At 43.9% G+C, this 25,598-nt stretch overlaps 2 protein-coding genes and 1 non-coding gene across 3 annotated transcripts; all 3 read left to right on the forward strand.

Moving 5' to 3' along the window:
- The first annotated feature begins 1,530 nt into the window (after positions 1-1,530).
- LOC109759568 (disease resistance protein RPM1-like) lies at positions 1,531-4,681 on the forward strand. The gene is made up of 3 exons (XM_073507739.1): positions 1,531-1,693; positions 2,662-3,113; positions 3,221-4,681. Exons 2-3 carry the CDS (start codon positions 2,688-2,690, stop codon positions 4,169-4,171), a joined length of 1,377 nt encoding a protein of 458 aa, XP_073363840.1. The 5' UTR covers positions 1,531-1,693; positions 2,662-2,687; the 3' UTR covers positions 4,172-4,681.
- A 1,593-nt stretch (positions 4,682-6,274) lies between these two features.
- LOC120975118 (small nucleolar RNA Z247) lies at positions 6,275-6,413 on the forward strand. Its single transcript, XR_005770955.1, has one exon. It is a non-coding gene; the product is annotated as a small nucleolar RNA Z247 (small nucleolar RNA).
- Positions 6,414-24,415: 18,002 nt separating this feature from the next.
- On the forward strand, positions 24,416-25,304 carry LOC141040629 (uncharacterized). Its single transcript, XM_073506746.1, has 2 exons — positions 24,416-24,490; positions 24,936-25,304. The coding sequence occupies exons 1-2, from the start codon at positions 24,416-24,418 to the stop codon at positions 25,302-25,304; spliced, it is 444 nt and encodes a 147-aa protein (XP_073362847.1).
- The last annotated feature ends 294 nt before the right edge of the window (positions 25,305-25,598 follow it).

Here is a 25,598-nt window from a genome sequence, read left to right on the forward strand (position 1 = left end):
ACTAATAAAACTAACAGTAGCGAGGAGAATAAAGTTAGCAGCAGCGCGCTAAAGCGCTGCAGCTATTAGCAGCAGCGCGTTGCCCTAAAGCTCGCTGCTACTAGCCATGTATAGCAACACGCGCTACTGATATATGTTAGCTGTAGCGCCGTATCAGTAGCGCGGGGCCCCGCGCTACTGATACACCTAATACGCGCTACTACTAGGCTTTTCCCTAGTAGTGGGCGTGGCCCTCGAACGTCGGCCGCCCGGCGCGAAGCGGCGGGCCCGACCAGCCCGCAGACCGCGTACCTTCGCCGCAAACGCCACGAAATCGCCGAACGACGGCCCGTCCAGCACTGACCGCAAACGCACCTCATCCTCCGCCTCCTCAACGTCGTCCTCAGAGTCGTCCTCCGCCAGCGTCCAGAAGCGGTTGTGCCGAGCCCCAGCCCCCGTCGTCAACCCTGCGTCCAGGCCCGCCAGCCCGCGCGCCGGGGAAGCACCCGAGCCTCGCCGGACCAGCGTCCATCCCGCCGGCGAGAAGGCAGCAGGAGCCCGCTCCGCATCGCCCACGCAGTCACCTGCTCGCCCGCCTAACGGTTCACTCATTTCGCCTGGTCCGACCCTGAGCGTTCTGTCCACGAACCGACGAACTTGGCTGGAATCTTTGGTGGCAAGTACCCCCCTCTGTAATTGACCGTGACTGTACAAGGCATTTGAGCCAAGGAAAGCATATAATTACATTCTCTCTCGAGATGTCTATCTTTGGCTTTACAAGCTCAATGCTCTATGTTTGCACATTCCGTTGTTATCATTTTAATGCAGAGGCCGGAGTAATCATCCTTTTCTGAAAAAGGGCCCACACTCCTGTGTGACACACCTCCCGTCTTTTTTCTAATCCTCTTCTTTTCCCCTTCTCATCATGTGCTTTTCTTTTTAGTCTTCTTTCAACACCTGAAAACTATTGGATCCGATCTATGCAGCTAGCCATCGGCGACGTCTGGCATATTGTGATTATGAATTCGACTCTGCACGGCTTGTTGAGACGGAACCTGTGAATTGAACTTATCTCTTTGTTTAAAGAATCGAAGATCAAATAAAACGGTATTGCTTCTTACCTTTTTTATTTTTCAATTTTTGTCCGAGTTCCCATTTCTGCTTAGGGTGCACCTCGCATGCACGGTGTTTGAAAACATATTTCCAATTTAGTTTACCTTGAAAAGTTTTGTTAGTTCTTCTTAGCATATTTGATGACTGGCTGGTTAATGTATCTGGTCGTGATCCTGAGAATACAAGATGGGTTTTTTGGGCATGGAAGTAGACAAGGAGAAATAGACAAGGACCAGACCAACTTGGAGTAACTTAAGAGTGGAGGTTAGTTTCTTGGGAGTTGCTAGGGGTAATTGTTTAGCGCTAATCATGGAGCAACAATAGTATATTAAGGCTGCTATACTGCAACTTGGAGTTGTTTTCTGACGGACCAACCAGGAGTTGTTGGGTGATGTATCGTCGACAATGATGGATTAGATCAACTTGGCTCTGAGGTAGCTAGAGTCTTCCTTCTCTAGTTTTGCTCGTACTGCTAGTTGCTGCAGACTCACGCCCAGCTCGGAGACATCTCTCCTATCTTCGGCTCAGAAAGGAAGAAGCTCCAGATTAGAGTCCAAACCTGCATGGCGATGACCAAGGCAGCTCCACCAGATTAGTACAGGTGCAGGTCTATTCTACTCTTCCTCTTCTCCTCCTCGTTGGAAGCGAGAACTTTTATCTGCAGCCAGCCATGTGTGATGTCCTGACGGTGAATTTGAGCTCTCTCCGGTTTCAGTTTGTTGAGGCCAAATCTGTGAGCTGAATTTGTCCCTCTTAAAAAGTACTACCATTTGATGCCTATTGCACTCCCATTTTTTATTGGTCCAAGTTTCCATTTCTGTTTCTATAGTTGTCTATTTCTGATCTAGGGGCATCTGTGCCGATGCTCCAAAATTCAAGAAAGCCTATATGTATTGAACTACTGTATTCTAGAGAGAAAGGTTTTAAAGTATCGGGAAACATGCCGGATCTCACAGGATTTTTTTAGGATAATTGCCATACCCATTGTCCTTCGCTAATACGATAGGGTGCGATGGTTGCTGCTTTTCCTTTTTGTTCTCGTTTCCCTAAGTCCATATGCCAGCTGTTGGCAGATTGTACAATTTTCGGCCTTCTATAATGCACAAGCAACGCTCTTCCAGTCAAAGGAAATATTGACCGTGTAGCCCTCTGATCTATTATGTGCAGCAACCATCATCATACCTGTCAAGTTTATTAAGCTAGCTCTACATATCAAAGATCGATGTAAAGTATTACCTCCATCCTAAATTACTCATCGTAGATTTGTCTAGATATGGATGTATCTAACACTAAAACGTGTCTAGATACATCAGTATCTAGACAAATCTAAGACAAGTAATTCAGGATGGAGGGAGTATATTTCAAACATCCAATCAAAGAAATCATATAATCATAAAAAACCTGTAATGTTGCTTCGCCATTATAGAACACCCAACTGTTACAAAGTTATCTCACTAGCTAGGATTTTCGGTATTTGATAAAATGTTTGTTTTCTTAATGTAGATTTGATGTGTAAGGATGACATTGTTATTCGACATTGAACTTTAACTTCTAAAACTCTTTTTTCAGAAATATTGAGGTCAAACTGAAGAGAAATGGCGGAGGCTGCTCTTCTTCTTGTCACAATAAAGATTGGAATAGCTGTCGGAGCAGAAACGCTTCACTATGCTAGGTCTGTTGCAAAACTCTCAGAGAACATGACACTGATAAGGAATGACCTGCAGCTTATTCGAGCATTTATCAAGGAGACTGAAAGGAGAGCTTTGACAGATGGAGTCACCGAAACATGGACAGGGCAAGTCCGAAGATTGGCGTATGACATGGAAGACATTGTGGATCAATTTATGTATGTTGTTGGCAAACACCATCAGAAAGGATCATGGTGGAGTTATGTGAAGAAAATCGTGAAGAAACCCCAGTATCTGTTTACACTAGGTGAAATTGCTACTGGCCTTAAGAAAATAAACCGAGCCCTTACACATCTTAAACAAAACAGAGATTGGACTCAACCAATAGCTAGTGTGGGCCATGTTTTTGCAAGAAATTATGCCAGCCAACAGCAACTATATCTTCCTGGACATGATTACTCAATCTCTGATGATGAACTTGTGGGATTTGATAAAAATAGAAAAATATTGATGGGGTCACTGAATTTGGAAAATTGTCCAAATTTGAAATCATTGCCTTGTGGGGTATGGGTGGTATTGGAAAAAGCACTCTTGTTAGTAATGTGTTCAGAACTGAAGCATCCAACTTTGAATTTCATGCATGGGTTTCTGTCTCCCAGTCCTATAAACTAGATGATATTTGGAGAAGAATGCTGAAAGAAATCTATTCTAAAGACAAGAAAGAATTTGATGCTGAGAAGATGACCTGTCGAGAGTTACAAGATGAATTGAAGGAACTCCTGAAGATAAGACAATACTTGATCATACTGGATGATGTCTGGACAGCTGAAGACTTACGAAAAATTAAAGAGGTTCTTGTCGATGCAAAAATGGGAAGCAGAATAATACTGACAACAAGATCTGAGGAAGTTGCTTCAATTGCTCATGATGGTTGCAGGATCAAAGTGGAGCCTCTTGAGGAGGAGGATGCATGGCGTCTGTTTTGCAGGAAGGCATTTCCAAGCACTGAAAATCACGTCTGCCCATTAGCATTACAAGAGTGTGGTAAATCGATAGTGGAGAGGTGTGATGGTTTACCATTAGCTCTTGTGGCCATAGGGAGCTTATTATCTCTTAAGGCGCAGAATGTTGCAGATTGGAAACTATGTGATGCGCAACTTATTTCCGATCTACACAAAAATGAGAACCCAAGTCGCGTGGAGAAAATTCTGAATCTAAGCTACAAATACTTGCCTGACTATTTGAAGAGTTGTTTCTTGTATTGTACCATGTTCCCAGAAGACCACATGATCCATAGAAAAAGACTGATCAGACTATGGGTCGCTCAAGGGTTTGTTGAACAAATTGGAAATTGCAGTTTAGAAGATGTTGTTGAAGGTTACCTGACACAGCTCGTTCAACGAAGCATGCTTCATGTGGTAGAGAGGAACAGTTTTAACAGGATCAGGTGACTTCGAATGCATGATCTTGTACGTGAATTGGCCATTTTCCAATCCAAGAAAGAGAGTTTCGGTACAACTTATGATGATAGTCATGGGGTGATGCTGGGGGAGTCAGGTTCTCGACGTTTGTCAGTGCTCCAATGCAAAAATGATATTCAACCAAGCATAGGTCAATGCAGGCTCCGTACCTTCATAACATTCAGCAGCAACATGGCATCATCTTCATTGTTTCCCTCAGAATCTAAGGGTGTGTTTGGTTGAGGAACCAAGTGGAACGGAATGTAATGGTTCCATTCTTCTAGAATTGGTCGGTTCCGTTCCTGCGTTTGGTAGAAGCAATTAGACGGAGTGGAATGGTTATGTTTTATTGTTTGGTACAAGAGACGGAATGGAATGTATTTGGTGTAGAAATGATGAGATTATCACTCGTATGCTTGTGCTTATAACAATTAGTTGAACTTTGACATCAACTGACGCATACAGTCGAAAATCATCAACTGCAAATTGCTCAATAAAATATCCTAGAAACATTGAATTGGATTTCAATCATAAAAAAGTATAAAATTAAGCGGCATGCATATATGCTGGAGCAAAAATCGCTCGGAATCAAGGTAGAGCGGCTGCACAACAGCTCTTCTTCTTGGCAGGAAGCGGCCGGCGCAGACACACAGTGGTGTTCATGGCCACGCGCATGCAGATGGCTGAGATGGGGCGGGTGCTACTGCTTGACGAGGTCCCAATTGGCAGAACATCGAACGCCCACGCCGGCTACTCCTTTTGGCCGCCGTGCCTCTCTTCCATGCGAGCCGCCGCCGCCGCGATAATTCCTTCTCGCTCCTCCCTGTCTCGCTGCTAGCCCGCCGTCGTTGTGGGTGGGAGCGCCGCAGCTCCTTCCGCCCCGCCGCCACCATACACGGGAGAGGGAGAGAGGTGAGACTGACGGCGGCGTCTCAGATCGAGAGCGCGAGATAGACGGGGGGTGGCGGCACTGAGGAGGAAAGGGCTTGGGGGTGAGCGAGAGACGCGGGAGGGGTGAGAGCGCGCCTTTCCGTGTCGTCCGGCCGATTCGGAGGTATGACTTCGTTCCGCATATTCAGCGAATATGCTGTTCCATGGAACGAGTGGGTTCCGGCTCCTTAGATGGACCAAACACGGGAACGGGCCCTCAGGATGGAACCAACCCATTACATTCCGCCCGATGACACAAAGCAAACACACCCTAAGTACCTTGCTGTGTTGGAGCTATCACGATTACCTATTGAGACTATTCCAGATTCAATTGGTGAGTTATTCAACCTTGACAAGACCAAAGTGAAGATACTCCCAAAATTCGGTGGTGAAGCTTCACAATGTTAAACGTGTCATAGTAGGCCCATAGGGCGCACCGGCCTAACCTGGTCGGGCTAGGTAGATAGAGCTATATTGTTGTAACTACTTCATCTCTATCTTATCTCTCTGTCTCCCTTGTTTCCCAAGATGTAATCTCAACAACTTGTATGCTTATCAGGGAGATGCCTCTGCCTATATTAACACGCACCCGTCGCCTCCAACGAGGTATGACGTTCTCCGCTCATTTACATGGTAATCAGAGCCTCCTCTATCCACCACATCTAGCAAAACCAATCACCAGCCATGTCGTCCTCCTCAAGCTCCGTTCAAGCCGCCTCCCTCGGGCAGGTCGTCGAAAAGCTCACCCGCACCAACTACATTCTGTGGCGTGCGCAGGTGACACCGCAGCTGAGAGGTGCTGGTTACTTCGGCTACGTCGACAGAACTACGTCGGAGCCCCCCAAGTTCCTCACCATGAGGGACAAGGACGGGAAGGAGGAGAAAACACCCAACCCTCTCCATCCAATCTGGTTCAGAGAAGGGCAGCAGGTACTTGGATACTTGCTCAATACCCTCAGCAAGGAAGTCCTTGTGCAGGTCACAACCATAGCCACGCCGCGCGAGCTCTGGGCAGCCCTTTCCCACATGTTCTCGTCGCAGTCTAGGGCGCGCGTCAACAACATCAGAGTCGTGGTCTCCACGGCGCAGAAGGGGACGCAGTCGGTGGCCGCCTACTTCGCCCACATGAGGTCCCTTGAAGATGAGCTTGCAGCTACTGGCAAGCCCATCGATGATGATGAGCTCATCTCCTACATCACCTCCGGCCTCGACATGGAGTACCAGCCCCTTGTCTCCGCCAACGATGCCTGCACCGACCCCATCAGCCTCGACGACCTCTACGCTAAGATGAGCAACTTCGATCAATGTCTTGCCCTCTGTAGCGCGGCGGATCCGGTGGAGGTTTCAAATCCTCTGCCAACACGGCCTCTCGCGGCCGTGGTGGCGGCGGCTCATCTTGCTACCGTGGACCGTAGCGCACCAAGGGCAAGTCATCAGGCAGCGACAACAACCCTCCTCCACGCGGCAGAAACGGCGGCGGCGGACGACCCTACAACAACAGCAACAAGGGTCGCCGCGGCGGCCGCCCACGCAATGCTCCTGACGTCCCGCGCTGCCAAATCTGTGGCAAGCCCGGCCACACCACGCGGGACTGCTGGTACCATTACAAGGAAGATGAAGAATCCTCCCAAGATGAGAAGGTTGCGGGGGCAGCAGACGGCTCCTACGGCGTCGACACCAACTGGTACGTGGACAGCGGCGCGACAGATCACATCACAGGGGAGTTGGAGAAGGTGACCATGCGCGAGAAGTATCGCGGGCAAGACCAAGTCCATACCGCAAATGGAGAAGGTATGAGCATTAGTCATATTGGTCATTTAGTAATAAAAACTCCCCACAAAAATATTCGTCTCAGAAATTTTTTGCATGTCCCTAGCGCCTCGAAAAATCTCCTTTCCGTTCATCACATTGCCATTGATAACCATGTATTCCTTAAATTTCATCCGTTTTTCTTTTTGATCAAGGATCAGGTCACGAAGAAAATTCTCTATCGAGGTAGATGCGTTCGAGGGCTTTACCCGTTGATTCCGGAGCTTAGGAGATTGAATAAACAAGCCTATGGTGTCACGAAAGTCTCTTCAACACGGTGGCACGATAGGTTAGGGCATGCATCGTTTCCTTTGATTGAGAAATTGCTTAGAAAGAATAAGCTCCCGTTTGTTGGTGAGCGTAATTGTGAAACTATTTGTGACTCATGCCAAGAGTCACTAGTTAGCTTATCCCATATCTACAAGTGTTTCCACCAAACCTCTTGAACTCATTTTTTCTGATGTTTGGGGTCCAGCGCCCACTTCAGTTGGACGCCACACTTATTATGTGAGTTTCATTGATGATTTCACTAAGTACACGTGGATCTATCTCCTCAAAAAGAGATCTGATGTGTTTCAAGTTTTTCACAACTTCCAAGAACTTGTACAAAGAAAGGTTGATTGCAAAATTCTAGCTATACAATCTGATTGGGGAGGGGAATACAGAAACCTCAATTCCTTCTTCCAACAGATTGGCATATCTCACCACATATCATGTCCTCATGCTCACCAACAAAACAGATCTGCTGAGTGTAAGCATAGACATATCATCGAAGTAGGCCTAGCTCTCCTTGCAGCTGCCTCTATGCCATTAAAATTCTGGGATGAGGCCTTTCTTACCGCAGTTCACCATATTAATATCTTGCCTAGTCGAGTTATCAACAATGAAACTCCGGTAGAACGCCTCCTTCACACCAAGCCCGATTACAAATCACTTTGAGTGTTTGGCTGTGCGTGCTGGCCAAAACTTCGTCCCTACAATAATCGCAAGCTCATGTTCCGATCAAAACAATGTGTCTTTCTTGGTTATAGTCCACAACACAAAGGTGTAAAATGCCTTGATGTATCCACGGGTCGTGTCTACATCTCTCGTGATGTCGTGTTTGATGAGACTGTCTTCCCTTTTGCACGTCTCCACCCAAACGCCGGCGCTCTCCTTCAAAAGGAAATCCTTCTTTTACCATCTCATCTCACTGGTCTTGATAATGGGGATGCTTTTAATAATAATGATCAATTATTGACTAATTCTCCTACTAATGGTGGTCATGAGTTTTGTGATGAAGCAGAAAAAAATTGGCACAGAAAATGATGCAGAAATCAGCCAAAGCTGTCATTTTATGCCTCCTGGACACAGCAGCACCACCATCGAGGCGGATCTGCCTCGGGATCGGGGCGTATCATCCGCGGGATCCACGCGTGACGGGACAGACGAATCTACACCGAGCCCCGCGCCACGCCACGACAGCAGCGGTCCAGCCGACCGCGCCTCCCCGCGCCAGTCTGCGCCCGGTCGCTTTGGCGCCGAACCGCGTCACTACACGCGGCGCACGTCGCGGCAGGATCCAGGCGCGGAATCCCGTGTCATATCTGCGGGGGGGGGGGGGGGGGGGCTCATCATCAGCCCATCATGAGCCGGCCGCTGCAACTGCCGCATGCACGGGATCTTCGGTGCCACCTTCCTCAAGTACGTCACGTACTTTGGCCGCAGACGATCCGGCTTCGTTGCCCGTGCCCGACAGGTCTTCTCCGGGATCTGCAGCTGCCCCAGGCGCAGGATCTTCTGTGCCAGCTTCTGCAGCTGCTCTAGGCGCAGGATCTTCTATGCCAGCTTCTTTGCCACCCCGGACCAGACTTCAAAAGGGAGTAATTCAACCCAAAAACTATAAACAAATAGCAAAATTTGGATATGCTTGTAACACACATGGTGCAGATGCTGTTCCACACACTATTGTTGAAGCTTTGAATGATTCACGGTGGAAAAGGCCATGGAAGAAGAGTACATGGCACTTCACAAGAATAAAACCTGGCATCTAGTTCCTGCATATCAAGGCAAAGGTAAAAATGTGATCGATTGTAAATGAGTTTTCAAAATTAAAAAGAAGTCTGATGGAACCATTTATCGCTCTAAAGCTAGGTTAGTTGCAAAAGGCTTTAAGCAAAGATATAAGATAGACTATGAGGATACATTTAGTCCTGTTGTAAAGGCTGCCACTATCCGTCTTGTTTTGTCTATTGCCATGTCCAGGGAATGGAGCCTCCGACAGCTAGATGTACAGAACGCGTTCCTTCATGGTGTTCTAGAAGAGGAAGTGTTCATGAAACAACCTCCTGGGTTTGAGGACAGAAATAAACCACTTCATATTTGCAAGCTTGATAAGGCTTTGTATGGACTAAAGCAAGCCCCTAGAGCATGGTATTCCAGGTTGAGCTCAAAACTTCAGGCACTTGGTTTTGTTCCTTCCAAGTCTGACACCTCATTATTCATTTATAATAAGTCAAATTCCTCTATATTTGTACTTATATATGTTGATGATATTATAATCACAAGTTCATCAGATGAGGCTATCACAGGATTGTTAAAAGATTTGAATTCTGAATTTGCTCTTAAGGATCTGGGAGACCTGCATTATTTTCTTGGCATTGAAGTAAAGAGAGCAGGAGATGACCTCCATCTCACTCAAGAAAAGTATGCAACTGATCTTGTAGCTAAAGCAGGGTTGAAGGGTTGCAAGCCAGCATCAACACCTTTGTCCAGCTCAGGAAAAATTGTCCTTGTCAGAGGGAGAACTCTTGAATCAAGAGGATAGCACCAGGTACAGAAGTATGGTTGGTGCATTACAATATTTAACCTTGACTAGGCTTGATATTTCTTTTGCTGTGAACAAAGTATGTCAATTTCTTCATGCACCCACTACAGTACACTTGACGGCTGCAAAACGCATCCTTAGATATGTTAAAAATACTTTGAGCATTGGACTGACTTTCAGCAAGTCACCATCAACTCTTGTCAGTGCATTCTCTGACTCTGATTAGGCAGGCTATCTAGATGACAGACGATCAACAAGTGGTTTTGCAGTGTTCTTTGGTCCAAATCTGATTTCTTGGTGTGCTAAGAAGCAAGCTGCTGTGTCCAGATCTAGCACACAAGCAGAATATAAGGCACTAGCAAATGCTACTGCCGAAATTATTTGGGTTCAGTCTCTACTAAAAGAGCTTGGAATACGTTGTAAACAGGCTCCATGTTTATGGTGTGATAATCTTGGTGCTACGTATCTCTCAGCTAATCCAGTTTTCCATGCAAGAACCAAGCATATCGAAATAGACTTTCACTTTGTTAGAGAAAGAGTTGCTGCCAAGAAATTGGACATTCGTTTTATTCATTCCCAAGATCAAGTTGCTGATGGGTTTACCAAAGCCTTGCCTACAAGAAGTTTTGAAGAATTTAAACGTAATCTCAACTTGTCCAAGTTGTGATTATGGTAGGGTGTTAAACGTGTCATAGTAGGCCCATGGGGCACACCGGCCTAACCTGGTCGGGCTAGGTAGATAGAGCTATATTGTTGTAACTACTTTATCTCTATCTTATCTCTCTATCTCCCTTGTTTCCCAAGATGTAATCTCAAGAACTTGTATGCTTATCAGGGAGATGCCTCTGCCTATATTAACACGCACCCGTCGCCTCCAACGAGGTACGACGTTCTCCGCTCGTTTACACACAACTCAGAAACATTGACTCTTCAAGGTGCAGAGTGTGTGAATTTGCCAAAAGGGTTTGGAAAGCTGAACAAGCTACGGTACCTTCTTATTTATAAATGGCTGGATAGAACAACGTCGATTTTGAAATTTGCTAAACCCATCGATCCGTTTGAGGGGTTGTGGAGTTTGAAGGACTTGCAAACTCTGGGTGCGGTTTGAGCTAGTAAAGTATTCATTGCCAAACTAGCAAGTTTATCTCAGCTGAGGGCCCTTAGCATTGCTGGGTTAAGGAGCATCCACTGTGCACAATTGTGTGAGTCTCTGTCAAAGATGCACCACCTCTCAACATTACAAATAACGGCCAGCAACGAAGATGAAGTGCTCCAACTCGAAACTTTGACATTGTCTAACCGTCTTAAGAAGCTTGATTTGTACGGGAGAATTTCCAAAGGAACTTTGAAATCACCATTTTTCTCAACCAACGGAGATGCCCTTCCCAACATATCTCTATTTTGGTCCCACCTCTCGGAGAATCCATTGCCGCGCCTCTAATTGTCAAACTTGACCGAAATAATTCTAAGCAAAGCGTATACTGGACAAGAGCTAACCTTCCAGTGAGAGTGGTTCCCAAATGTGAAGATTCTTATCTTGTGGAATTTTCCACATGTCAACCAAATACGCATACACGAGGGAGCTTTGGTCCGCCTTGAAGAACTTGTGATCAGAAATCTGGCCGAACTGCAGGAGATCCCTGGGCTGGGACATCTGAAATCCCTCAAAGAGACACGGTTTTATGACATGCACCCTGTTTTCGTAAGGAATCTTCAAGCGGCAAGACTAGAGATTATCCCGATATCCTACTAAAGGGCAATGCCGTTAGGGAACCATCCTAGCCAATATATTATATCAGCACTTTTCATGCCATTCAGTGTGTGCTCAATCACCTGCACCAAATTCTAGTTTTTTAGTTGATGAAATTTCGTTCTGTTCCAGTCCCGGAGTGGCTAAAGTCTTTCTTGTGGATGGGGTTTGCACTTTGAAGTCATTGTCGTCGGTGAGGAGCTATATATATATATTTGTTGTAGAATGGATATTTATGGGACAATTGTCATTCAGCTTGCTATTATTATGGGTCATTTTACGGTGCATCCGGACGATATGGACCGTCCGTCGGAGCGAATTCGATGGTCCAGATCCGATGCAATACGCTGATGTCACGTGTAGTATATCAGACCCCGAGGGGCATTTTCGGAAGAAAAAATATTTCAAACTGATCAGATTTTCCCTCCCAAATATTTCAAGGGTCTTCTCGGTATAAATTTTAGGGCTATTTTCAGTTCGATTTTTATCCCGTTCGCTAGGGTTTATTCCTCGCCGCCGCTAGGGTTTTAATCCTCGCCGGCATGATCTAGCCGCGCATCGCGGCCCCTCCCTCCCCTCCACCCCAATTCCCTCGCGATCTCGCACCACCTTTTCAACAAAGAACACGAGAGGAGGCGCACTTCCCTCCCCGCGCTGGCCGCCGGCGAAGATTTGGCGCCATCCCACCTCCCAGTCCTCCATGCGGGTGCCTATAGACACAAAGTTATAGGCAACCTCTTTCCCACACCCCAATTGGTTGTTTGCGTCCTCTACGCCTCTCCGCCATGGCCACAGCTTTGATCTGGCCATGCATCTCGTCCGAAGGCAAGGTGGTTGGGTATGGATCATGTTCTGCGGGACTAGATGAAGCCGGCCTCCGGCCTCGACGGCCAGCCCCATTTGTCCAGCCCCGACTGCAAGATCTACGAACGTTCAATCGTTGCATTCATACACTTATACATTTCATTCAACATGTATTCTTTCAATTTGGCTGATAGATGAGATTTGGAGATCAATAGAGATGATAAGCTATTAATTATGGAATGTACTATAAACAATTCATAGCTTATGTTGCTCAACATGTATGATGCTCGCTTCTTCTTGTGCAATTGCTGGACTGGGATCAACAGACTTGGCATGTGCTTTATAAGAAAAATTAGATTCACATGGGATATCCACCGTTTGAACATTGGTGTTAATTCTTATTATGATGTTTTAGCCTTGTTACACCGAGACTAATGATCCTCGCGAAAAGCAGAGAGAAAGGAACGAGCATTCGATTCTTCCATATGTTGCATTTAATTCTTCCGTGTTTAGTTATGTCCAACATTTGTTACATGCACACACTTGACAAGGTTAGTACAATTAGTAATCTTTCCTCTGTTTTGCAGGACTATGACAGAACATGCTATGTGATTCCCTGAGGCAGGGTGGATGTACCATGGCCACCCCACTGTGCTCCTGAAGGTGATCCCTTCAATTCAGCGCATTTCCTACCATGCCACACCATGGTCGTTGCAGCACCTGCAGAGGCCCTCTATGGTACGTGCTTTACTCTCGTTATCATGAAGCTCTCTTTTATTGGCTTTGCGGCCTACCTACGAGACATTGACTGTGCCGTTTTCTGGGATTGCGTGTTGATTCATGCATTATTTTTTCTTCTGTTGTGAGGCTATACTCATGCTCGTACCTTTTTCTCTCGTATGAAAATAGACATGTCATAATCCATTATTCTTCTAGGGTTGCCCGTGCACTATAATTGGTCCGAATCTTGCCCAGGCACTGTTACTGTCACATGGTTGTAAAAAGCAAATATAGATTTCTACGAGAACCCGTAGAGACCAAATTTATTTCAAGCAAAGTATTGTAACCAATATTATTAAAGTTTCACAACTTGACTCATCCGCAATGGACTAAGAACACGGCTAGGAAACCTTCTTCGAGACTAAAACCCAACCACACCCTACTCTATCGCTTTATGGCCAAGTGTACACTCCACATGTAAGAATGAACCACAATGCTGGACTAACTGCTTGCATCATCGTCGTCTTCGACCGCAGCTGCATCCGATAGCCTAGCATGGTACTGCTTGAACCTATTCCTATATTTCATTTTGTTGTAGGGTGAATCGACAAGCACAATAGGTAGCTCTCTTCTGAATTTGTCGATGTAGGCCTGCATGTGAAGATATGTTAGCATCGTTCCATACGTTTCAAAAAATGACAGAATTTTAGGTGTTACTCTACGTACTTCGTCATATTGCAACCTCAGTTTTACTCCCGTAAATAATTCGATGTTCTTCAGCATGTACAGTGCACAACAAGAACTGCAACATTTTATGTTGTTAGATCAGCATTTCAGATATTAACAATCTAAAACAAAAACAAAAGCTAATATTGTTGACTGACGTCTCATCGGATTTTGGCACATTAATATTCCGTACTGGCCATTTTGTCACGTTAATCTCTTTCCATGCATTGCATTCAATCCCATTGACTCGCATCGCTGCTCTCAGATGTGCTTCCATCCCACGTACCTGCAAGCCCAATGGGATGAGAAGTTGCCTACGACTAATACTTACATACGATGTTAAATCCTTTCTTATAATTAAATATGTTGAAATTCTCACCATGTTATTTACTTCTCTGGGTACCATACAGTGGAAAAGTGAATCAAGAACCTGAATCTCCTTCCTTCTGGGGTTTACGACCACAAGGAACCAGTGGATGTTTAAACTGTTCGTAGGTAGGAAAACCTGGAGTGCACAGATAATTAGATCAACGTGCATAGTAATAAAAAAATCTGTTCTACATCAGGTTAAAATACCATATCATGTTTCAGGTAGGTGGTGCCTTGTGTTGTTCCAGGAATGCCTGCCAAAGCGTCCTCGTAGCACTCCTCTATCCTACCATCTCTATCGAGCTTAGCGACGCTGGCCACCCTCTCAATGTAAACCAGTTGGCCGTCTCTTGTGTCAATTGGTTCATCATGACGCATGAGCTGGATCGCAGCATCAACCACCTACAACAATAATCAAGTTAATTGTATTGTACAAAAATGAAACTTCATAAACTAATTTGTGACATACTATCTTACTTCGTCACCCAACCATACGCCATCTTCAGATTCATCTTTATGGGTGAGGCATTGCAAATGCTTTGATAGCACGACAATGTCATCAACTAAGACCATTTGTTTTTCACGATTTGTAGTGTTGATCAGTGACGCCACGAAATCCAATCTAACCACGTCTAGCTGGTCCCTCTGGGTTTCATGAACTTCTGACCTCTTTTTTAAGTTGATAGAGCCGATTTTCCTCTTTTTATTGTTCGTGTCCTCGGAATCATTTGTACACTCTGATGGAGTCTTGTTTTTCTGTTTTTCTTCTCAGTATCGTACGAAGCATACTCGTCATTCTTAAATAATTGCAATACCACCCTTTTCTTTTCGCCCCATGATTTGGTGACGTCGATTCAACCACACTTACTTGTTGCTGCTTTCGAAAGGATTCATCATGGCTGTCATCATCTGTTAAGGCACGGGGCTCTTCAGGATCTCGCGATCCCGTAGCCGTCATAGAGTGCTGCTTACTCCGTCTGTTGAACGGATTCTGTCATACGAAATAAACCGCGTGTTAGCCTTTAGCAGATTCTTGCTCAATTATAGGTAAAATGTGCATCACCTGGAAATCTTCAAGGCTTGTGGTGGCTTTGGAATGCATTTTCTTATCAAAACTAGGAGCTCCCTGGATATCATCCACCTCTTTCAAAAGCTTATGAACACCACTGAGATCTTGTTTGATTTTTACAGCAGCTCTTCCGAATGCTTCATCCTGTACGTGGAAGATCACATGTTATTTCTGAAACGACAATGATTGTTTCATAATTAAGTTAACATGCATGCGTTCTTCATCAAGGTTCTTCATGGGGGGACTCCATGTCATCAGTTTTTATTCCCTACTTACAATCATGCTTAGCAGCGACCTCCGTGAAATCCTTTTGTTTCCCCTGGGTAGAAGTCTGCTCAGCATTCTCAACAGAGGCCTCCATTGGGTGTGAAGGTGCCCCGAGGTCAGATAGATGTATGTCCTCCACTCCTGAAAATATTCCATCGCGTTTTTTCTTTAAAAAATACATGTTAGTATGGGGTGTTTTCATAGTAAACTAATTTAGAAAAAAACTTGTACATGTAAATTTCCAATTATATATACTAATCTCATAATTCTAGGCTTACGTACAATTCTTTGATGAGGTCCTCCGTGAGCTTGGTATTTGTACGGGTACGCCTAAGGCACCCATCCATTTTCTTTTCAAGGGTGCACATCCTATCGACTTGTTCTGCACCGGCCTCCCGCACGAGGGAGGCAACTTCTTGCAAATCAGTCAATACACGTCCAACGAGTACCTTAATCTGAGACTTTGAAACAGTTAGAATCATATAACTTCATACTAGTTGGAATGTTACAATATATATTTGTTCCTGATGTAAGTCATTTACCTGAGCGCCAGTCTTCGGTTTGGCCAGCGTACCATCTCGTGCTGGAATGAAAGGCCTCATTAGGTCCTCAACATACTGCAGTTTAATGTCGTTAGTATGATTTAGAAAATATATATGTTACATAATCTAGGCAATGTGCTGACATTTTACCTCTCCAACTCCCAGATAATTATTCTGGATTATATTGTCAACCCTTTTTGCCTTCTCCTCGCTCCAGTTCTGGATCAGCGGCCTTAACCTTGATTCATACGAGATGCTAGAGTCCAATCGGTGCACTCTGAACTTCTCGTAGTACCATGTCTGCATGACAACAAAAGCAGTTTACAAACATTCTTGTACATTATGTAATGTATGTTAGGTAACTGATAATTGTACTACTACGAATTACCTGCAGCAGTGGTAGATTCCCCTCCAGAATTGCCTCACCATTTACAAAATTCTTCACGCTATCCATAAGATAGTCAAGCGTTAGCTGTCCAAGATTTGTGCCCTTTATCGTCTCAGCATTTCTAACAATCCCAATATATTTGTTATCCACATACTCCTCTTTTGTTCGGCATACATATTTGCCTATGGTGTACAAGACAAATGGCCTGACAAAATTTGGTGTGCTGTCACCTTTCATCTTGGCTAGCAATCCTTTGAAAGTTATTTTGGTGTCATTACGGTCTTTCAGTTTCTTCCACAACTCCATATTATCATCAAGATTTGAAGGGTCGTGCTTCTTCCCATGGCAGGGCATGCCTGTTATATGCGCTACGTCTTCTAGTGTGATCCTACATGGTCTCCCATTGATGATAAAGGCATCCTGCTCTGCATCATATGAATTAGCGATGGCCAGGCACAATACACGTCTAATTTGATGCTAGGTTTCTTGAGAAGTCCACCCAGTCCTATCAACTGGATGTACATCCTTTGCTGCGTGTTTAATCAGTTTATGAACTCCTCATATGGCGGCAAAGAAGCATCCTGGGTTCAATGGATGTGCAAGTGTGATTAGATTCAGCATGGTATACAATTTAAACACTCATACAAACGAATACAACTTATATATACCAACATAAAAATTGTGCTCTACGCTACTGCATGAGGTACAAGCATGCTGAGTTCCATGAATGTGCAAATACTATCATTAGATTCAGCTTGGTTACGTTTGAACGGTCATATAAGGTAGTCTCCATTGCAAGGCACTTATCTGAAATAAAATAAAGATTGGAAAATAAAAAACTATCCAACCGTGGTCTCCTCAACTCTAGGCGCTAATCATGGTCAGTAGTATGGAATTAAAACATGGGCCATCGATGCCTTCCATAACTCGTGCGGAAGGAAAAAAGAAGGCAAGCGCCCGCTGCACTAATTGGCATCGACAAGACCAGACGCTAAGATCTAGCCTGTAATTAATCAATGAACTGCCAATCTAGTAGGAAACAAATCCTAGCGCCCTCCCCTAACGCCCCCCAACTTAATTTGTTTAAAAACATGCTGAGTTACATGAATATGCAAACAACGAGTGGGGTTGCAGGAAGAGATCATGGGAGGAAGATCATGGCACGAAAAATAGCGGCGGCTGCAGCAGGAGATCGTGGGGAGTTACCAGAGGATTCATGTTTGGCTCCGTCATTCGGTTTTGCTGGATTCCTGGGTTGCTCCGTCCTTCGGTCTTGCTGGTTTGGGTGGCGCAGAAGGACGAACTATGATCTACGAGGTTTCAAAGGATCCCTATTTATATGGACCGTAACAACCCGGGCATATATCTACATATAGATTTCTTCGGTTGGAGGAAATCAAGGGAGGGGACCCACCTAGTTGAATATTAGGGAGGGCGTGGAGAGTTTAGCAAACGTAAGTTATGGTGTAAAAAAGCTAAGGTAAGTTGCGTAACAACACGTAGGTCTCCTGAGAATCACGATCATCAAAAAGATATAGTTCTCGTTTCTTTGAAAATCAGCCAAAAGAACTGGACCGCTTTTATTATTGGTTATAAGTAGTTCACTGGACCTCTTTTAAGATGAAAACTGGTTCTAAAGTCAACTAGAATTGAGTCTTCACACGTGAAGTATTTTACTCTCTTGTGAAGCTATTTTATTGCCCATCCGATCTTGCATGCTCATGCTCATACCTTTTTTCCTCGTATATGTGAGACCAAATTTTGTTAATAATACTGAATCATGTCTGGTGCTGCTCAAGATGGCACGACACCATGGTTTTCACTTCGGTGAGATTTCGATGAAATAAATGAACTTTATTCATTTCAGCACTCACTGCAATATTTGCCTTTCAGCCAAAATATTTCAGCCTCACTGAATTTCGGCCAAAATATTTCAGCACTCGCTGAAATTTTTCTGAAACTTCTAACTAGCGATCTTAAAAAAAATCTGAAACTTCTAACTAGCGATGTAATTGTTCTGAATCTCGTCCAGACTCCGACGTTCCTAAGCTTCAAAAGTTCTGGTTGTAAAAAGAAAATATATGTTTCAGCGTCTCCCATGCAGACCAAATTAATTTTAAGAATAGTATTTGGAACCAGTACTGTGAAATATTACAACTTGATTAATCCGCACTGGACTAAGAACATGGCTAGGAAACCTTCTACGGGACTAAAACCAAACCACACCCTACTCTACCGCTTCATAACCAAGTGTACACTCCATATCTAAGAATCAACCACTGCTGGACTAACTACTTGCATCTTCATGATCTTCAATCGCAGCTGCATCCGATAGGCTAGCATTGTACGTCTTCAGCCTTTTCATGGACTTCAATTTGTTGTAGGGCGAATTAAGAAGGACAACAGGCAGCTCTCTTCTATAATTGTCGATGTATACCTGCATGGGAGGATATGTTAGTATCGTTCCATATCTTTACAAAATTGACAAAATTTTAGGTGTTACTCTACGCACTTGGTCATAACGCAGCGTAAGATCTTCTCCCGTAAAGAATTCGATGTTCTTCGGCATGTAGAGTGCACAAGAAGAACTACAACAATTATTTCGTATTTACAATGAAAAAATAATTAGAAGCTAATACTATTGTCTGACTTGTCATCTTGTCTTGGCACAGGAACATGCTTTACTGTCCATCGGGTCACGTTAATGTCTTGCCATGTATGGCTTTGTGGTCCATTGATTCGCAGCGATACTCTCAGATGTGCTTCCCCCCCCCCCCCCACGTATCTTCCAAAGTCCATGGTATGAGAAGTTGCTCATGGTTCATGGTTAGGTATGATGCTAAATCCTGTGTTATATTGAAAGACGTTTAAAATCTCACCATGTGAACCACTTGTGTGCGTACTACGTAGCCGAAAAGTGAATCAAGAATCTGAATCTCCCTCCTTCTGGGGTTTACGACCACAAGGAACCAGTGGGTGTTCGCCATGTTCGTAGGTAGAGAAACCTAGACAGCAAAGATGATTACATCAACATGCATAATAATTAGAAAAATAAATGTGTTTATGTCATGGTTAGATGGCACCAGATCATGTATGAGGTAGTTGTCTCCTTTTGTTGTTCCATGACTGCCCGCCAAAGCGGCCTCGTGGCAGTTCTCTACCTTACCATCTCTTTCGAGCATAGCGACGCCGGCCACCCTCTCAATGTAAACCAGTTGCCCATCCCTTATGTCCTTAGGATGATCATGACACACGATCTGAATCACAGCATCAACCAACTACAAGAAAATTCAAGTTAATTGTACTGTGCAAAAGAAAATTGATAAACTAATTTGGCAAATATCTTACTTTGTCACCCAACCATTTGTCATCTTCGCCTCCATCTGTCATGGTCAGGCATTGCAAATGCTTCTGTAGCAGAACAATGTCATCAATTACCACCAATTGTTTATCAAGATCTGAGGTGTTGACAATTTCGGCCATGTAAATCTGTCGAAACTTGTCAAGGCCGATCTCCAGCCTCGAAGCACCTGTGTCTGTATCTTTTAAATTGCTTGCATGGTTTTTCCTCTTTGTATTCTTTGTGTCCTTGGAATTGTTGGTAGACTCCGATGGAGTCCTGTTTTTCTTTCTCTTCTTATCACTGTCGTACATAACATAATCTTCATGGCACAATAATGAAGATGCCACTCTTTTCCGGCTGCTTGCACGAGTTGGTCGCATGGAATCAACCACACTATCTTGTCGCTGCTTTGCTAAAGAATCATCATAGTTGTCCTCATCAACTGGGAAGACATGGGGCTCTTCCTCCTCCCTTATTCCCTTAGCCTTGGCAGACCGGTGTTTGCTTTTGGTACCTGCCTCTCCCCCACCTCAATACTGGCATCTTCATCATCTTGATCTCTTCTTTCTTCAGCCTTTCGCACATTCTCATTGTGCCTCAAATTCAGAGGATCCTGTGATTCAAAATAAAGCACTTGTTAGCTTTCAATCTGCGCGAAATAAAAAAACAAAACCAGTTAACTGTAAAATGTGCATCACCAGGAAAGCTTCAAGGCTTGTGGTGGCTTTGGAATGCTTTCGCGAATCCAAACTCGGAGCACCCTGCGAAGCATCCAGCTCTTTATAAAGCTGTGAAACATTCTTGAGACTCTCCTTGCAAGCTGCAGCAACAACTCTGTCTTCTTCATCCTGAACGTGGAAGATCATATGTTAGCTACGAATCTGCGTTAACTTAAAACAAAATCAGTTAGATGTAAAATGTGTATCACCATGAAAGCTTTAAGGCTTGTGGTGGTTTTGAATGCTTTCGCGATTGCAAACTAGGAGCAGGCTGCAAATCTTCAGCTCCGTTCTTCATGGGGGCATCCATGTTATCTTTTTGTATTCCCTTAGCAGAAATGCCTTTGGCAATGACCTCCGTGTCATCTTTTTGTTTTTGCTGGTGAGTAGTATTCTCTCCTGGGATCTCCATTGGGTCCGCAGGTACTCCCAGGTCAGATAGATGTATGTCCTCTACTCCTGGGCGATCAACATCAAATATTCCATAGCGGTGGTTCTTAAAAAAATGTGTTAGTGTGGAGAGTATTGATAGTAAAATTATTTATAGAAACTCATAATGGTGTACTTACATTGAATTCTGTGCTGAGGTCATCCGTGCGTCTGCCGTTCGCAAGTGTACGCCAAAGGCACTCGTCCATTTTTTCCAAGGGTGCACATCCTATCAAATTGTTGTGCACTGGCCTCCCGCACAATGGAGGCAACTTCTTTCAAATCAGCCAATAGACGGCCCATGAGTGCCTTATCATGCAATTACAAGCAGTTAGAAGCATATGACTTTGATTGTACTTGCAAAGTTACAATATATATTTGTGCCTGATGTTCATCATTTACCTGACCGTCAGTCTTTGGTTTGACCGGCGTCCCAACTGGTGGCGGATTGAAAGGCCGCAGCAGGTCATCGACATACTGCATGTTAGTGTCGTTAGTATCATTCAAAACATATGGTAGATAATCCAGGCACACAGTACTAGCTAACACTTTACCTCTCCAACCCCTATATAATTTTTGTTGATTATGTTGTCAACCTTCTGTGCCTTCTTGTCACTCCAGTTTTGGATCAGCGGCCTTAACCTTGATGCATACGAGATGGTAGAGTCCAATTGGTGCACCCTCCACTTCTCGTAGTACCACGTCTACACTACAACAAAAACAACTTAGAAAATTTTCCATAAAATTAAATGTATGGTATGTTAATAATGATTGTATTACCTGCAGCAGTGGTAGGTTGCCCTCCAGATTTGCTCCACCATTTACAAATTTCCTGACGCTAGCCATAAGATGGTCAAATGTAAGCTGTCCAAAATTGGTGCTCTTTATTGTCTCAACGTTTCTAACAATCCCAAGGTATCTGTTGTCCACATACTGCTGCGTTGTCGGGCATACATATTTTCCTATGGTGTACAAGACAAATGGCCTGACAAAATTAGGTGTTCTGTCGCCTTTCATCTTGGCTAGCAATCCTTTCAAAGTTACTTTTGTGTCATTGGGGTCTTTCAGTTCCTTCCACAACTCCAAAGTATCGTTGTGATTTGAAGAGACGTGATTCTTCCCTATGTAGGGCAGGCCTGTTATATGCTCCACATCTTTTAGTGTGATCCTACATGGTCTCCCATTAATTATAAAGGCATCCTGCTCTGCATCATATGAATAAGTGATGGCCTGCCACAATAGACGTCTCATTCTCATGCCAGGAGTCTTGAGAAGTTCACCCAGTCCAATCAACTTGATGTATGTCAGTTGTTGTGCGTTTAGTTCTTTTATGAACTTCTCGTATTGCAGCAAAGAAGAAACCTGAGTTCCCTGAATGTACAAATAGTGTGATTAGATTCTGTATGGTATTCATTTAAACACGCATAGAACCGACTATATCTAATCTATGCCAATATCAAAATTGTGCTCTACAGTACTGCATGAAATCATAGAGCTTCTAGGCCATATAATGAACACCAGACATAGAAAAACAAGCTATCTCTGTCGGAAAATTGACTGATAATAGTATAGATTTTTAGTAGAAAGAGCAGACTTTGGTCTATGTACACTACTAAAGTTTCAGGCGTCACGCTTACGAAAATAATTGCATACATGATCAGAAGATCAATAGTTTATAGATAATTTCAAAAAAGGAATGTAGCAGTTCCATTGCAAGCATTCAAGAGCACATACTCCTTAGTTCCCATCAGATTCATAAAGATCAATTAGTAAAGACCATGCAAAATTAAGGGCAATCACCAACAATTTGAATGACTGGAGACTAAGAACTCATTTAGAAAGCCTATGCCAAAAAATTAGCAATTTCCAAATTTTAAGGCATATAAACAGAGACGATAACCTTATGTCCAGTAAACATGACTATAGTAGTGAGTCGAGCAACCAAAAATATAACTAGGCATCATCAAGCAGCCTAAAAATGTTGACATGGACCGAAACATGTGAGCCTACTGTCCATCTTTCTCTTTAGTTTTCTCCTTTCTTTCTCCTCAACCTAAAATTTAATATAGTACATACATTTGATGTTCTCAATGCCAAATAAGTGAGGCGTGCTCATATTTCTGCATGTTTTTACTAAATCATGTACATTGTGACCGTTGAAACGCGCAGAACTGACAAGTTGGACCAGTTACCATAGATTCACAGTGAAGAAATTAACTACAAAGACTAGTCTTGAATTTCTAGACGTTTAGTGTAAAACAGGCCAATCAACAAAAAGAGAAACAACTTACGTACAAAACTACTTTGTATTCTGTCTACTGCGTATTTGATCAGGCATTTAGGAGTACTACGATTATTTTGTTGATTTGGTTGCTGGTTTTAAACAAATTTAAATTACTAGTCTTCCTTTCCATATCGTTACACGTAGAACTTTCCAGCACAAAAATTAGCGCAAGTTTCATTACAGAGAGAGGCATTCACGACTAAAAACTAAGAGAGGAAGGCATCCACGATCTCCCTTAAGTTTTGCTAAAGCACATCTAGATGTGCTCTAAGTATTGCACATCTAAGTCCTATGTCATTGATTTTATGCTAAGATTCGTGCAAGCCTTTTTTTTGTCCTTTTTTCTTTTCTTTCTAGACACACCCATCTCCCTTCGGTAAAATAGGGATAGTTCGTTATGGCTGTAACTAAATGAGATCAAAAGGAAGTGCGCCGTAAATTATGGGTTTGCATGCAGACTTGGGAAGGAGGGAGTATACAGAATACAAGGATCTCGATCGTTACCCGAGGATTCTCTCGATGGCGACCGGCTCCATTGCCGTTCGCTTTCATCTTTTGCTTCGCTGGCTTCTCCGACGTGCCCTTCTCTTTCGTCGGCTTCTCTGACGTGCCCTTCTCTTTCATCTCAGGATTCACCGACGCAGGCTTCGAAGATGACGGCTCCGTCGGCTTCACCGACCTGGGAGCTACTTTGGGCGGCGTGGGGTGGTAATTCGGTGTAGTCATGGAAGGCTAGGTATGGGAGGCGTGGGGTGGAGTATACGATCTATGCCGTGAAAAGCTTTCAATTGTTAGGGGATTCTCTAACAACCGATCATAATGAAATATTGGGAATTTGGGATCTCACGAAGAGGTAGTTTTAGATCACGTAAGGTTTATTTATAGGGGATTCTCTAACAACCGACCACAAGGAAATATTGGGAATTTGGGATCTCACAAAGAGGTAGTTTTAGATCATGTAATGTTTTTTTAGCAAGCTTTTTTTTGAGATTTTTTTAGCAAGTTTAGATCAGTAATCTCAACCGTGAAGCGTTTGGGCTTCTTGTGCTTTCTTATACGGGCCTATTATAATGGGATGAGCCCATTTTAAATGAGAACATGAGAAAGGAAAGCGAGGACTCCAACAAGGCGGGACGAGCCCCGTCCCAATTATTTAGGATGGGCATGCGCGTGGGCGCTTCGTCCTCACTGCGCCCACTATCCCAACAATCTGGCTTTTGGAAAGGTGAGTTCTCCTTCCTATCAATTTTGTTAGTAGTTCTCCAGTGGCAGCACATACGATGGCCTTCTTCTTGTCAATTTATTATTCTCCTGCTTCTTTATTTTGTGCGGACAGATTCATCTGCCTGCAACATGTAGTCCGTTGCCTTATGAGAATTTTGCACACAGATTCATCTGCATGCAACATCTAGTCCGTTGTCCTGTCAATTTCTTGTTTTTATCCTGCTTCTTTAGTTTGTACACACAGATTCATCTGCATGGGCGATGAACAATTCATAAATACATGTTTATTCTTGATTGTTGATGCAGTTATTGAGATAAATATTTCAAGAGCGTAAATTTTGATTGTTAATGCGCATATACTCCCTCTGCAAGGAAATATAACAACTTTTGGTTCACTACTTTAGTGATTTCTTTACAGAGGGAGTACATGTTTAGTTTAAATTGTTCATGCACTTGTTTACATAAACTTTCAATAGCGCCAGAATTACTATACTATCTGCCGTCATATTCATCTCGGCTTATTGTTATCATGTTATTGTCGTGCTTCATGTCTTATACTGGTTTCATCAATTACAGTCCTTCGGCAAGGCGTTCGTGAAAGATTATGCTGTCAGGGCAGATGGAAATACCGAAATTTTTGTGAAGTACACGAACAAGGCTAGCTGTGTTGATTACTGCATTCGCAGATTCAAATACTGGCTGCAGAACGATGACAAGAAGATAGTTGCACTGGATGTGGAGTTCACCTGGCCTCATGGTCTGACACAGATGGCTGCCGTGGTCCAGTTATGCGTTGGCATCTACGTCCTCGTGTACCACATAAGCATTGCTGATGAGCACTGCGGCCTGCTTGCCGCCTTCCTGCTCGACGAGGAGTACACCTTTGTTGGTGTGGACATCAACAATCACGAGAAAAAACTCAAGCGTGTTGGTCTGGTGGTATGAAACTTTGTGCATATCCGGAATATGTGGAGAGTGCCTGATCCAGTGACCATTAAGCCAAAGTATGGCTTGGCTGACTACGCTGGTTCCATCATCCACCACAGCTACAACAAGATGAAGGATGCTATCACAGAAGATGACCACCATATATGGGCAGAAGCGCCCTTGCCCTTGAAGAACATCTATTATGCTTCCACGGACGCGTATGCCACCTACGATGTATACAGGCGCTTGGTGAACTTCCAGAAGGGGTTCGAGAGTCAGTGCCAACATCTCACCAAATCATCTAAACGGTCC

This window comes from Aegilops tauschii, chromosome 2, assembly GCF_002575655.3.
Source record: "Aegilops tauschii subsp. strangulata cultivar AL8/78 chromosome 2, Aet v6.0, whole genome shotgun sequence".
Taxonomy (NCBI): domain Eukaryota; kingdom Viridiplantae; phylum Streptophyta; class Magnoliopsida; order Poales; family Poaceae; genus Aegilops; species Aegilops tauschii.